Source organism: Camelina sativa, chromosome 16, assembly GCF_000633955.1.
Source record: "Camelina sativa cultivar DH55 chromosome 16, Cs, whole genome shotgun sequence".
Lineage (NCBI taxonomy): Eukaryota > Viridiplantae > Streptophyta > Magnoliopsida > Brassicales > Brassicaceae > Camelina > Camelina sativa.
The window spans coordinates 19,297,975-19,311,423 of NC_025700.1; the positions used below are offsets into that span (position 1 = coordinate 19,297,975).

General features: G+C 35.2%; 2 protein-coding genes across 4 annotated transcripts in view; one reads left to right on the forward strand and one right to left on the reverse strand.

Annotated features, from left to right (window-relative positions):
* LOC104751256 (lipase member N) lies at nucleotides 7,974–11,947 on the forward strand. 3 transcript variants are annotated; one of them, XM_010473173.1, is made up of 10 exons: nucleotides 7,974–8,119; nucleotides 8,253–8,431; nucleotides 8,640–8,813; nucleotides 8,926–9,322; nucleotides 9,409–9,707; nucleotides 9,799–9,867; nucleotides 9,975–10,031; nucleotides 10,436–10,488; nucleotides 10,579–10,654; nucleotides 10,781–11,947. In XM_010473173.1, exons 2-10 carry the CDS (start codon nucleotides 8,391–8,393, stop codon nucleotides 11,721–11,723), a joined length of 2,109 nt encoding a protein of 702 aa, XP_010471475.1. In that variant the 5' UTR covers nucleotides 7,974–8,119; nucleotides 8,253–8,390; the 3' UTR covers nucleotides 11,724–11,947. The 3 variants fall into 3 exon arrangements, with proteins under 3 accessions (XP_010471475.1, XP_010471476.1, XP_010471474.1); XM_010473174.1 differs by having other exon boundaries at nucleotides 7,974–8,431; nucleotides 8,635–8,813; XM_010473172.1 differs by having other exon boundaries at nucleotides 7,974–8,431.
* LOC104753829 (protein DENND6A) overlaps nucleotides 12,049–13,449 on the reverse strand; it is a 4,042-nt gene continuing 2,641 nt past the window's right edge. Inside the window, exons 2-4 of the mRNA XM_010476024.2 lie at nucleotides 13,061–13,445; nucleotides 12,784–12,976; nucleotides 12,049–12,472 (exon numbers count right to left, since the gene is read on the reverse strand). Coding sequence (XP_010474326.1) covers nucleotides 12,308–12,472; nucleotides 12,784–12,976; nucleotides 13,061–13,445 — 743 coding nt within the window. The 3' untranslated portion in view covers nucleotides 12,049–12,307. The remainder of the gene's footprint in view (nucleotides 12,473–12,783; nucleotides 12,977–13,060; nucleotides 13,446–13,449) is intronic.

Below are 13,449 nucleotides of genomic sequence, written 5' to 3' on the forward strand. Positions count from 1 at the left end.
TACAATGACCCCCAATTCTCTTCAGCTTTTTTTTAGGGTTTCTTTATTTCATTATGTTTTCGTTTTCAATCGGATTTGATATTTGCAAAACCCCAACGAATCTGGGTTTCTCTGAATTTCAAGTTCGTTACTTGATTTTGTTTTTGTTAGTTTTGGTTTTCGTGATTTTTGTTTTGTTTTTGTTTTTCTTTAAAACCCAAGAGAGATCGATCACATAGGCAAACACTCAAACTAATGGTGTTTTGTCATATTCTCTTTTGGGGACATTGTCCCTTCTGACTTTAGACCAGAGGCTGCAAAACCAATCCCTATACCAACGGCTTAATAGAATTATCTCGACAGACTATTATAATTGGAATTGGGTTTCAGTTTGCTGGATCAAGTTACCCTCGGTTTTGGCTTTAAAAATCATCAGTCTTTGTGACTATGATTGGGAACACTTTTACCCAATGATTATACGAAAATCAAAAGTCTTTGTGACTTAGAGATCGAAACACTTTTACCCTAGGTTGAGATTGGAACACTTTTACCCAAGCTTATGCAAAAATCAAAAGTCTTTGTGACTTGAGATCGAAACACATTTACCCAAGGCTGAGATTGGAACACTTTTACCCAAGGCTTATGCAAAAATCAAAAGTCTTTGTGACTTGAGATCAACACACTTTTACCCAAGGCTTATAAATAAATCATCAGCCTTTGTGACTATAAATGGGAACACTTACAAAAATCAAAAGTCTCTGTGACTTGAGATCGAGATACTTTTACCCAAGGTTAATAAACAAATCATAAGTCTCTGTGACTGAGATTGAATCACTTTTACCCAAGGCTTATAATAAAATCAAAAGTCTTTGTGACTTGAGATCGGAACACTTTTACCCAAGGTTTATAAAATAATCATCAGTCATTGTGACTACTTTTACCCAAGGCTTATAATAAAATCAAAAGTCTTTGTGACTTGAGGTCAGAACACTTTTTACCCAAGGCTTAGAATCAGTCTCTGTGACTGAGATCGAAACACTTTTACCTAAGGGTTATAAAACAATCAAAAGTCTTTGTGACTTGAGATCGGAACACTTTTACCCAAGGCTTATAATACATTCATCGTCTTTGTGACTGATATTGAATCACTTTTACCCTAGTCTTGACTTAAGATCGAAACACTTTTACCCCATGCTTATAAAACAATCATCGTCTTTGTGACTACTTTTACCCAAGGCTTATAAACAAATCAAAAGTCTTTGTGACTTGAGATTGAGAGAAAACACAACACTTTTACCCACATCTTTACAAAAATCATCAGTCTTTGTGACTATGATTCAGAAACATTACACTTTGGTTGGATTGGTATTGGTTCGACGACACTAGAAGATCATTTGTCTTTGTGACTGTGATTGGGAAACATAATCGGTTGGATTGGTTTTGGTACCCATGGCTTCATATAAGTCTATGTGACTTGAAATTGCAACACTTTTGCCCAAATCTTATACAAAAATCATCAAGTCTCTATGACTGAGATTGAAACACTTTTACCCACAGCTTTAAAAAAAAATCTGCAGCCTTTGTGACTGAGATTGAATGGAACTCTCTTTTACCCACATCTTAACATAATCAGCAGTCTTTGTGACTGAGATTGAATCGCTTTTACCCAAGGCTTACTAAAAAAATCAAAACTCTTTGTGACTTGAGATCAGAACACTTTAGTCTCTGTGACTGATATCGAAACACTTTTACCCGAGACTTATAAAACAATCAAAAGTCTTTGTGACTACTTTTACCCAAGGCTTCTAAAGAGATCAAAAGTCTTTGTGACTTGAGATTGGGAGAAAAGGCAACATTTTTACCCACAACTTAACATAATCATCGGTCTTTGTGACTCTTACTTTTACCCACTGCTGTTAAAAATCATCAGTCTTTGTGACTGTGATTCAGAAACATTACATTTTGGTTTGGATTGGTTTTAGTACCAACGGCTAATAACTATGGTTGGATGTTATTTTAGAAAAAGAAGCAGAACACTTTGGTTGGATTGGTTTTGGTACCCCACGACTTTAAAAGAACATTAGTCTTTGTGATCATGATCCCTTTACCCATGGGCTTGAAACAATTCATCGGTCTATGTGACGAGATTGATAAAAACAATCCCTTTACCCGTGGCTTCAAAAAATCATCAGTCTTTGTGACTGTGATTAAGAACAGATGTAAAATATCATCAGTCTTTGTGACTGATTGGGAAACATAACACTTTGGTTGGATGTTAAGACTTTTAGACAAAGAAGCAGAACACTTTCGGTTGGATTGGTTTTGGTATCCACGGCTTTAAAAATCATCAGTCTTTGTGATTGTGATTGGGGAACATAACCCTTTGGTTGGATTGGTTTTAGTACGGCTAACACAATTGTTTGATCTTAAGTCTTTTAGGCCAAGAAACATAACACTTGGATTGGGAGAAAACACAACACTTTTACCCAAGGCTTATAAAAAATTCATCATCAGTCTCTGTGACTAAGATTGAAACATTTTTACCCAAGGCTTCTAAATAATTCAAAAGTCTTTGTGACTTGAGATTGAGAGTAAACACAACACTTTTACCCATAACTTTTAAAAAATCAGAAGTCTTTGTGACTAAGATTGGGAAAATTGTTTTGTATCACGGTCAACACTTTGGATCTTGATGAGTCTTTTAGGCAAAGAAACATAACAATTGGATTGGCAGAAAACACAACACTTTTACTCAAGGCTTACAAAAAGATTATAAGTCTTTGTGACTGAGATTGGTAGAAACACAACACTTTTACCCACAGCTTTACAAAAATCAGCAGTCTTCATGACTGAGATTGGGAGAAAACACAACATTTTTACCAACAGCTTAACATAATCATCAGTTTTTGTGACTCTCACTTTTACCCACAACATTTTTACCCACAGCTTAACATAATTATCAGTCTTTGTGACTCTCACTTTTACCCACAACTTAACAAAATCATCAGTCTTTGTGATTCTCACTTAAAAAATCATCTGTCTTTGTGACTGTGATTCAGAAACATTACACTTTGGTTGGATTTGTTTTAGTACCAAGGTCTGAACGGCATATATTTGGTTGGATGTTGAAGTCTTTTAGACAAAGAAGCAGAACACTTTGGTGTGATTGGTTTTGATACCCACGACTTTAAAAGAGCATCGGTCCTTGTGATTGTGATCCCTTTACCCATGGCTTGAAAAATTCAGCAGTCTATGTGACTGAGATTGATAAAAACAATCCCTTTACCTGTGGCTTGAAAAAATCATCAGTCTTTGTGACTGAGATTGAAACACTTTTAACCAAGGCTTACAAAAAAATCAAAAGTCTTTGTGACTCGAGAATGGGAGAAAAAACAACACTTTACCCGTAGGTTTTAAAAAAATATCAGCTAGTCTTTGTGATTGAGATTGAGACTCTCTTTTACCCACAGCTTAACAAAATCATCAGTCTTTGTGACTGAGATTATAGGAAACAAAATTACCTTTACACAGGGCTTTGAAAAATCATAAGTCTTTGTGATGGTTTGGTTTTGGTACCCATGGTTTCATAGAAGTCTCTGTGCTGAGATTGAAACACTTTAACCCAAGGCTTACATACATATCAAAGGTCTGTGTGACTTGAGATTGGGAGAAAACATAAAACTTTAGACACAGCTTAAACATATCATTAGTCTTTGTGACTAAGATTGGAACACTTTTACCCAAGGCTTATTAAAAATTCGAAAGTCTTTGTGACTTGAGATTGGGAGAAAACACAACACTTTTACCCACAACTTAAAAAAAAAAATCAGCGGTCTTTGTGAGTGAGATTGGGAATCAATATTTCCTTTACCCAGGGCTTTGAAAAATCATCAGTCTTTGTGACTGTAACATAACGGCTAACACTTTGGTTGGATGGATGTTAAGTCTTTCAGCCAAAGAAGTTGGTTATACTAGTTGTGGTACCCATGACTTTAAAAAATCATTTGTCTTTGTGACTGTGTTCCCTTTACCCATGGCTTGAAAAAATCATTTGTCTTTGTGACTGTGTTCCCTTTAGCCATGGCTTGAAAAATTCAGCAGTCTATGTGACTGAGATTGAGAAAAACAACAATCCCTTTACCCATGGCTTGAAAAATTCATCAGACTTTGTGACTGATAGGGAGAAAACAATATTTTTACCCACTGTTTATAAAAATCACAGTCTTTGTGACTATGATTGGAAAAAACATTCCCTTTTACCCACAGATTTAAAAACATTCCCTTTGTGATTGTGATTGGGAAACATAACACTTTGGTTGGATTGGTTGTAGTACCCACGACTATAAAAAGATCATCAGTCTTTGTGACTCACTTTTACCCACATAATTATAATATCATCAGTCTTTGTGACTGTGATTCGGAAACTTAACATTTTGGCTGGATTTGTTCTTGAATGTTAAATTCTTTTAGACAAAGAAGCAGAACACTTCAGTTAGATTGGTTTTGGTATCGACGACTTTAAAAAATCATCAGTCTTTGTGACTGTGATTGGGAAACATAAGACTTTTGTTGGATTGGTTGTTTTAGTACCCCTGGCTAAAACTTTGGTTGGATCTTAAGTTTTGAGACAAAGAAACATAACACTTGGATTGGGAGAAAACACAACACTTTTACCCAAAGCTTATAAAAAAATCACAAGTCTTTGTGATTGAGATTGGGAGAAAACGCAACACTTTACCCACAAGTCTTTATGACTTGAGATTAGGAGAAAACATAACAGTTTACCCACAGTTTAAAAAAGATCCAGTCTTTGTGACTGAGATTGGGACTCTCTTTTACGCACAACTTAACAAATCATGAGTCTTTGTGACTGAGATTGAGAAACAAAATTTCCATAACCTACAGATTTATAAAATATCAGTCTTTGTGACTTAGATTGAAACAATTAGTTTATAAAAACAAATCAAAAGTCTGTATGACTTGAGATTGGGAGAAAACATAACACTTTACCCATAGCTTAAAAGATCAGCATTCTTTGTGACTGAGATTTACCCACAGATTTAAAATACCATCAGTCTTTGTGACTGTGATTGGGAAACATAACACTTTGGTTGGATTGATTTTAGTACCCACGGCACTTTGGTTGGATGTTAAGTCTTTTAGACAAAAAAACACAACACTTTTACCCTATACCAACGGCTTAATAGAATTATCTCGACAGACTATTATACTTGGGATTGGGTTTCAGTTTGCTGGATCAAGTTACCCTCCGTTTTGGCTTTAAAAGATCATCAGTCTTTGTGACTATGATTATTGGGAACACTTTTACCCAAGGTTTATAAAACAATCATCAGTCTTTGTGACTTGAGATCGAAACACTTTTACCCAAGGCTTATAATAAAATCAAAAGTCTTTGTGACTTGAGATCGGAACACTTTTACCCAAGGTTTATAAAACAATCATCAGTCTTTGTGACTTGAGATCGAAACACTTTTACCCAAGGCTTATAATAAAATCAAAAGTCTTTGTGACTTGAGATCGGAACACTTTTACCCAAGGTTTATAAAACAATCATCAGTCTTTGTGACTTGAGATCGAAACACTTTTACCCAAGGCTTATAATAAAATCAAAAGTCTTTGTGACTTGAGATGGGAACACTTTTACCCAAGGTTCATAAAACAATCATCAGTCTTTGTGACTTGAGATCATAACGTTTTTACCCAAGGCTTATAATAAAATCAAAAGTCTTTGTGACTACTTTTATCCAAGGCTTATAAACAAATCAAAAGTCTTTGTGACTTAAGATTGGAACACAACACTTTTACCCACATCTTCACAAAAATCATCAGTCTTTGTGACTATGATTCAGAAACATTACACTTTGGTTGGATTGGTTTTGGTACCCCCGACAAGTACCTGCGGCAACAGAACGAACAAACCAATTATGAAATTATTTGAATCTTATAGAATAGTTTGAATACATAAACATTAAACATAAACTGTTACTAAAAACACAACCATCAAAATAAAAACTTATAACAAAACATATTATGTAGAATAGATGCAACTTGGCAAAAAAAAACACTATTTTAAGTATTATAAAAATAAGATATTTTATGAACAATCATGGTAAAGAGCTAAAATTAATAAAATCATTATAACAAAGTGATTCTATTTGAGAATATTGAACTAATGGTTGTAGTGAGTAAATGTAATTTTTAATTAAATAATTATAGTTAAAAACAAAATTTAATAATGAGTACTATTGTATCAACAAATAAATTAAAATTAAAATACACAATTTTTAAAAACAAAATAAAATAAAATTAAAATATTAAAATAGTTTTTAACAAAAATTTGTGATAAACAGACGCAACTGTAAATTCTATATTAAGTTTTATTAAATTTCTATATTGCTATAATCATTTCTAAAATTTTAGTTAGATTATAGAATAATGTTGAATATTAGATATTAATTTTCAAATTATTTAGGTTCAACATAAAATAGAAAATTTGTTTCAACAAACAATGATTTGTTAGTTATTGATTAAGAGATAAATATATGGAAAGTTCAAAAGACATGACTATTTAAATAGACACACATATTAGAACAAAAAATTTTGATGAAATAATATGAATAGAATATAGTAAAAAGACACAACTCTACAATGAAAAAATACAACTGTTTGAGTTAAAAAAAAACAAATAAAAACAAATTTTTGTAGACAAAATTGTTTAAAAAAAGTCGCAATTGTTGTTCATATTTATTCAGATTGTTATTATTATTATTTAAATATTAAAAGATATCTTTTTAGCGAAACGTTACGATAAATAGATGCAACTGTAAATTATATATTAAGTTGTATTAATATTTCTACTGCTATAATATTTCTAAAATTTTAGTTAGATTATAGAATAACGTTGAATATTAGATATTAATAGTCAATTATTTAGATTCAACATAAAATGGAAAATTTGTTTCAACGAATTTGTTAGTTAGTGATGAAGAGACAAATATAATGAGAGTTCAAAAGACATGACTATTTAAATAGACACACCTATTAGAACGAAAAGTTGTGATAAAAAATATATAAAAAAATATAATGAAAATACACAACTCTACAATAAACAGATACAATTGTTTGAATGTTGTAAAAAAAAAAAGATACAACCGTTTGAATTTTTAAACAAAAACAAAAAAAAGTAACAAAATTTTACGAAAATGTACTATGAAAAATCGCAACTATTTTGTCTGCACTTGATTATACCTAATAAGTAATAACTAATATAAATTGTTTTTAAATAGAAGACATATTTATTACCATATTGAAAAGTCAAATCCAAAATCTCGCTATATAATCCATCTAACTCTTAGAAAAATACTCTAGGTATTTTTCTTAAATTTTTTATATCTAAATTAACTAAAATTTGTAAATTAAATTAAATTTGGCATGCTAGGTTCATTCCAGCAAATGTGGTTCTCCAAGTCTGAGTAAGTAAACACATTAGATTGGATTTGGGTGTGGAGTCTCTCGACCACGCATATTCTCGCCAGCTCGGTTTTCGAGCATGGAGCTTCGTACATCCAGAGGAAATGCCCTTAGAAGCTGATTGAGATCAAGAAGAAGAAAGGAATCTATGTGTTCGAATGGTGTAATATATTAGTAGTAGTAGTAGTAGTTCATGTTGTAGAGATTAAAGTATTTATTATTTTTAATTTATGTAGGTATGCAAATTAACAAAGAACAACAAAAAGTCGGTAAAGATCATAAAACACGTCTTCAATGAAGCAACAAGCACACTCAGGAATGAATTTGCTCTATACGTGTGTGTGTTTTGGTGAAAATGACCTTATCCGTCTCCAAACGTTGGATATAAAAACGTGTCGTAATTTTTTGTCACATTAAACTGTATCCAATAATATAAATACACGTGTAACCTTTCGATACGATCCAATCATATAAATCAACGTGTCAGCATCTGGTCTCTCTCTCTCTCTCTACAGATCCTTCCTCTGGACGGCAAGAATCGCCGACGTGCCCCTTCTTTAATCGGATTCTCTCTATCAAATTTATTCTTAATTTTCGACAGATTCTCCCAATTTTTGGAAATTTTGGATTCTGGAATCGCGCGGTTCTTGTGGGTCTTTGCGTTTTCCTTAATATCGGCAATAAATCTAATAGATCGCGATTTAGTCAATTTCTTAAGCATCGGGATTTCTTCTATTCTGGAAAAAAAATTTCAGTTTTTTTTTTTTTTTTTTTTTTTTCAGGTGGATAAAGTTTTTTTTCTTCTTCTTTCTCTTTGTCGTTTTCCTGGAAAATTTTGCGGAATAACGACGATAAATCGGCGAATCGGATTGTGTTTTCGTTAAAAATTTCCAATTTCTGATTAAAAAAAAAAAAAAGTCATGCAACGGATCGTAGACAACGCTCTCGCTGTTACCAAAGAGTGAGTTTTTTTCTCTTCTCGTATCACTGCATTTATAATTGATTACTTGATCTTGATCTCTATGTGTGGGTGGATTGTGTTGTTCTTGTTAGACTAATCCCTATCATAGTATCTTATTCTTATTGGGTTTGTCTTCTTGTTAGAGATGTTCGTTCTAACAAGCCTAAACTAACTATGCTTTCGTGTTATGTTTTGACTTTTAGTGCAGATCAGTGAAAACTGTTACATATGAGTCTTTGAATAACATTGCTAGATGCATTAATGGTGTATCTGCTCTTTTGTTGACCCTTCTCCCTGGGAAGGCTAATATTCTTGAAGGTCTTCATGGCTGGGAACTCAGGCCAACGTTTCGTGGACCACGTTTACCTCGCTGGATGCATAAGTATAGTTTCTTCCTGATTCCTGTGATGATGATATCTTCTTCTTCTGTTTGTTTAATCCTAAATTCCTAATAGTATGCTAATTTTATACTCTGTTCCAATTATTCATGGCAGTGGGGTCTCTTCTTTCAATGAGTTCATTCATGAGCTTTCTGTGGATTCTGATACTTCAAGCTTGGAGTATTCTTCTGGAGATGAAAGTGATGGTCCGCTGCCTGCATCACCATTATCTCAAAGCTCACGCCTCTCTTGGGCCAGCGCTTCTGCTAATTCTGAATGTCATTGGACTGAGTGGCTTACCTTCATTCTTTGGTGGTTGATTTTTCCTCTACGGATCTTGCTATGGATACCACAATATTTGACGAGTTTGTTCTTTAAACGAAGTTCAAGAACTCCTTCGAGCCCAAGAAGGCACCAACATTCTTCTAGACCTCGTATTAGCAAGACCAACTCTAGCAAAGACCATGATGTTCCCAACAGAGCTACTGATAGAAGACGCGGAGTTATTGAGGTTTGTCGATGCACTTACAAATATATTCAATATTTTCCTCTGGAATGCCTCTCGCTTCCTCCTACTTAATGTCCTTTATTTTTCAGGATCTTCACCTTGCTATCGAGATATGCATAGAAGCAATATTTGATTTTTTTCACAAGGCTACGCATCTTCTCCTTTCTCCATCAGAAGCTTTCGCAATATTGTTATCATGGTTCTCAGCTTTCAGTCACAGCTCTAAAAGACACCATGGTGACGTTTCAGTTGATGAAACTGTGCTGACTGCTACTTTAGGAGATACAGATCCATCTCCCACGGAAAGGCCCGTAGAACAGCCCACAACCTTATACAACTCTATGAACACAGATACCCGAACGTGTCAAGATGTCATAACAGAGCTGGGGTATGGGCAGATTCAATGTCTCATGCTTCTATTTATTTTTCTCTTTCTCAAGTATTTGATCTTTACTTAATTTCTCTCCTACATTTGGTAGGTATCCTTACGAAGCTATTCGTGTTGTTACATCTGACGGATATGTTCTCGTCTTGGAAAGGATACCAAGGTATAACTTTCTTGTGAGATGTTGTGCTCACTTGGGCATCCTTTCATTCCTGTTTTATTGTCTCTTCCTTAAAATGTGATTGTTGAATGCTTCTCTTGTCTTTGCAGACGCGATGCAAGGAAAGCTGTTTTTTTGCAGCATGGGGTTTTGGATTCTTCGATGGGGTAAGTTTCATGGTTTAGTTCTTAAATGAATCGTAAACTTTGCAAACTTAGTAAGCTGAATATAGGTGAGGAAAAGTATTCTTTTATATATCCATGTAGCATAAAGATTCCAGGATGTTTCTATGTTCCCGACGCTAGACCCGACTGGAAATTTATTTTTGTAATTTGTACCTTCATAATTTGCATGTATGTTTGATTTTCTCAAGACACAAGAATAGATTTCGGAAAATCTTTTGGTGAGATTAAGAGGGATAGTGCATTCAGTTATTTAAATCATCTCATCTTCTTTTGCCTTTTCTTCTCAACTGCCCAAAGATATCAGTTTTTACTTGAACATCCTATTATCCAATATATGTAGTCTAAAACATTATTTCCTTTTCCTCTTCTGCGTGTTTTTTTTTCAGATGGGTATCTAATGGGGTTGTTGGATCTCCTGCTTTTGCTGCGTATGACCAAGGTTTAAGCCTCAAGTTTTTCATGTTCCAATCTTTCATTAGTTCACATGCAGCAACGAGTTATCAGCTTCTTACACTCTTTTCTTTTACAGGCTATGATGTTTTTCTGGGTAACTTTCGGGGTTTAGTTTCAAGAGATCATGTGAACAAGAACATATCCTCAAAAGAGTGAGTTATTGTTTTAAAGCTCGCTTCTTACTTTATCTACGTTTACTGTCTGGTTCTTTATGATAGCGGAGTTTCGTTTATATTTGCAAGTTGTACAAATGTTCATTGGTATTGACCAAACTGCAGGTTCTGGCGATACTCCATTAACGAGCACGGTACTGAGGATATCCCAGCGATGATAGAAAAAATTCATGAAATAAAAACTACAGAACTCAAGCTCTGCCAGCCCAATATCGATGAAGAAATCAACCAGGAGGAGCCTTTTAAGCTCTGTGCCATCTGTCATAGTCTAGGCGGTGCTGCAATTCTGATGTATGTTATTACTCAAAAAATCAAGGAGAAGCCGCACAGACTCTCGCGACTAATCTTACTTTCACCTGCTGGGTTTCATGAGGACTCAAACTTAGGTTTCACATTAGTTGAATACATATTCCTTTTCATTAGTCCAGTTTTGGCTTGCGTCATTCCTGCCTTCTACATACCGACAAGATTCTTCAGGATGCTTCTGAACAAGTTAGCTCGTGACTTTCACAACTATCCTGCTCTTGGTGGACTGGTCCAAACTCTAATGAGTTATGTAGTTGGTGGAGACAGCTCGAATTGGGTCGGAGTCTTAGGATTGCCTCACTACAACATGAATGACATGCCAGCTGTCTCCTTCCGTGTGGCGAAACATCTTGCTCAGATCAAACACACCGGTAAATTCAGGATGTATGATTATGGAAGCAGATCAGCTAACATGGAGGTTTATGGCTCTCCTGAACCGCTTGATCTAGGGGAGTCTTACAAGTTCATCGATGTGCCTGTGGATTTAGTAGCGGGAAGGAATGACAAGGTGATTCGGTCTTCCATGGTGAAGAAACACTACAAGGTGATGAGAGATGCAGAGGTTGATGTATCGTTTAATGAGTTTGAGTATGCTCACCTTGATTTCACATTCTCTCACCGCGAAGAGCTTTTGAGATATGTGATGTCGCGGCTTCTGCTTGTGGAACCGACACCAGTTCAACAGAGGCAAACCAGCCCTAAAGGTATGAAGTTGAAGAAGAAGAAAAAGGAAGTACAGTAGAAGCTAGAACCAATCTATGGCCAATGGTCAATGCCTCATAGAGCTTGGTGCATGTCGTTGTATTATGTTGTTGGGTGTGAGTTTCATGTGTGTTCTATGTCAATCTTATATTGATTGACTATGATAGTGTACATATAATGTAAAGATTGGTCTCATGATGAAATGATCCTGTTGTGAGAGATGCTTTTTTCAGCAGTATGATATATAATAATGTTTGTCATGAAGATGCTATGAATCCAGTGAATTACTCTGAAGTGGTTGGGTGGCTATGAGGAATTTGGCATCGAACTTTGTGCGTCACACATTTCATTCAGTTGTCGTAATATGAATCATAGTTACATGTTTTTCTGATGAAAGAACGATACACATTTCATTCACTGCTGTATCCACGAAGCAGGAAAATTACAGCAGTGTATCAGTGATTTCGGTGTTGCGTGATTCTCATGTTTCGTGATACATGTAAAGTGAAAAAAATGAGTAGACAATTAGGGTAGATGAAGAAATTTTCTTTTTTTTGGAATAAGTCAAAAAGAATGAATGAGAAACAGAAGAATCCTCATGGAAGCCCTAGTGAAGAAGAGGGTTCATTGGAGATCTGATGGATCTTGAAGAAGGGATGCTCTTTGCGGATTTAAAAGCAGAAGTTGCTGCATGTCCCTTGGAAGCACACTGAACACTGCTTGTAGATCCTTCTTCAGTTTCTGAAACGTTCCTTCCAAATCGGCACCTCCTCCTCCTGATTCCCGCGCCTGCAAAAGAATTGTTTTTGATATGTCATAATAGCTTGAGGTCTACTGAAGAGAGAACTAGTTAATGTCTATCATCATAGAATTCTCGAAGAGACTTCTACGTTCTACCTATAATACGCAGAGCAATACATAGCAAACAAGATAAAATCAACATCTCCGGCATGTAAGTACAGAGCAGGAAGATCATGATCATTTTAACTCTAACATGAGAGTTTCCAAATAAGATAGAGCATTCAGACCTAAATAAAAGAATCTCGCACAGAAGTAACATGAACATAAAATTTAAGTGTCAAAAGGTCAATTAAACATACCTTGACTTCCTCATTTATGTGTTTCTCAATGGCATTGAAGGAATCCACAGCTTCCAATTCATTCATCTGAGACGTAATCTGTCTCATATCAGTTTTCATTCTAGCTAGCCTCCATAATCTACGTTGTTCTTGCTCGGCAACAGCACGCCTTCTTTGGAACCAAGGCATAAAATTTGGCCCTTGCAGAAACCGCCTGAAAGAATATGAACTGTTTAGCAAGGGAACTACGTACTTCTAGACCAAAATGAGACAATAAATCCAAGGACTATATTATTACCTATACAAGTCGGGCCAGTTGGATTTCATGCGTTTAGACAAAAACTTCCCTACACCTCTCCCAGATAAATTTGAAAGGAATTCCTCTGCACCGAATGATGGGAGCGAAGGAGGGGTAACATACGGGGAAGTTCCATCGGAAGGAGCATTGACCTGGAAATATGGACCAAAAGGTGCCAGGAAATTTGTAGTTAATTCCAAGAAATGGCGTCGCAGAATCTCATTATTAACAACTGACATTGACTCCTCAACCCTCGGTGACATCCCAGCATCAATAAGTCTATTCAAAATAGAAGTGTCTGGCTTAGTTATTGCAGAGTAGGTGGTCCAAACAGCTTCCTTGTGCTCTGTCATCAGACACAGAGGTCCATCTCGTCTAAGTTTTACTGC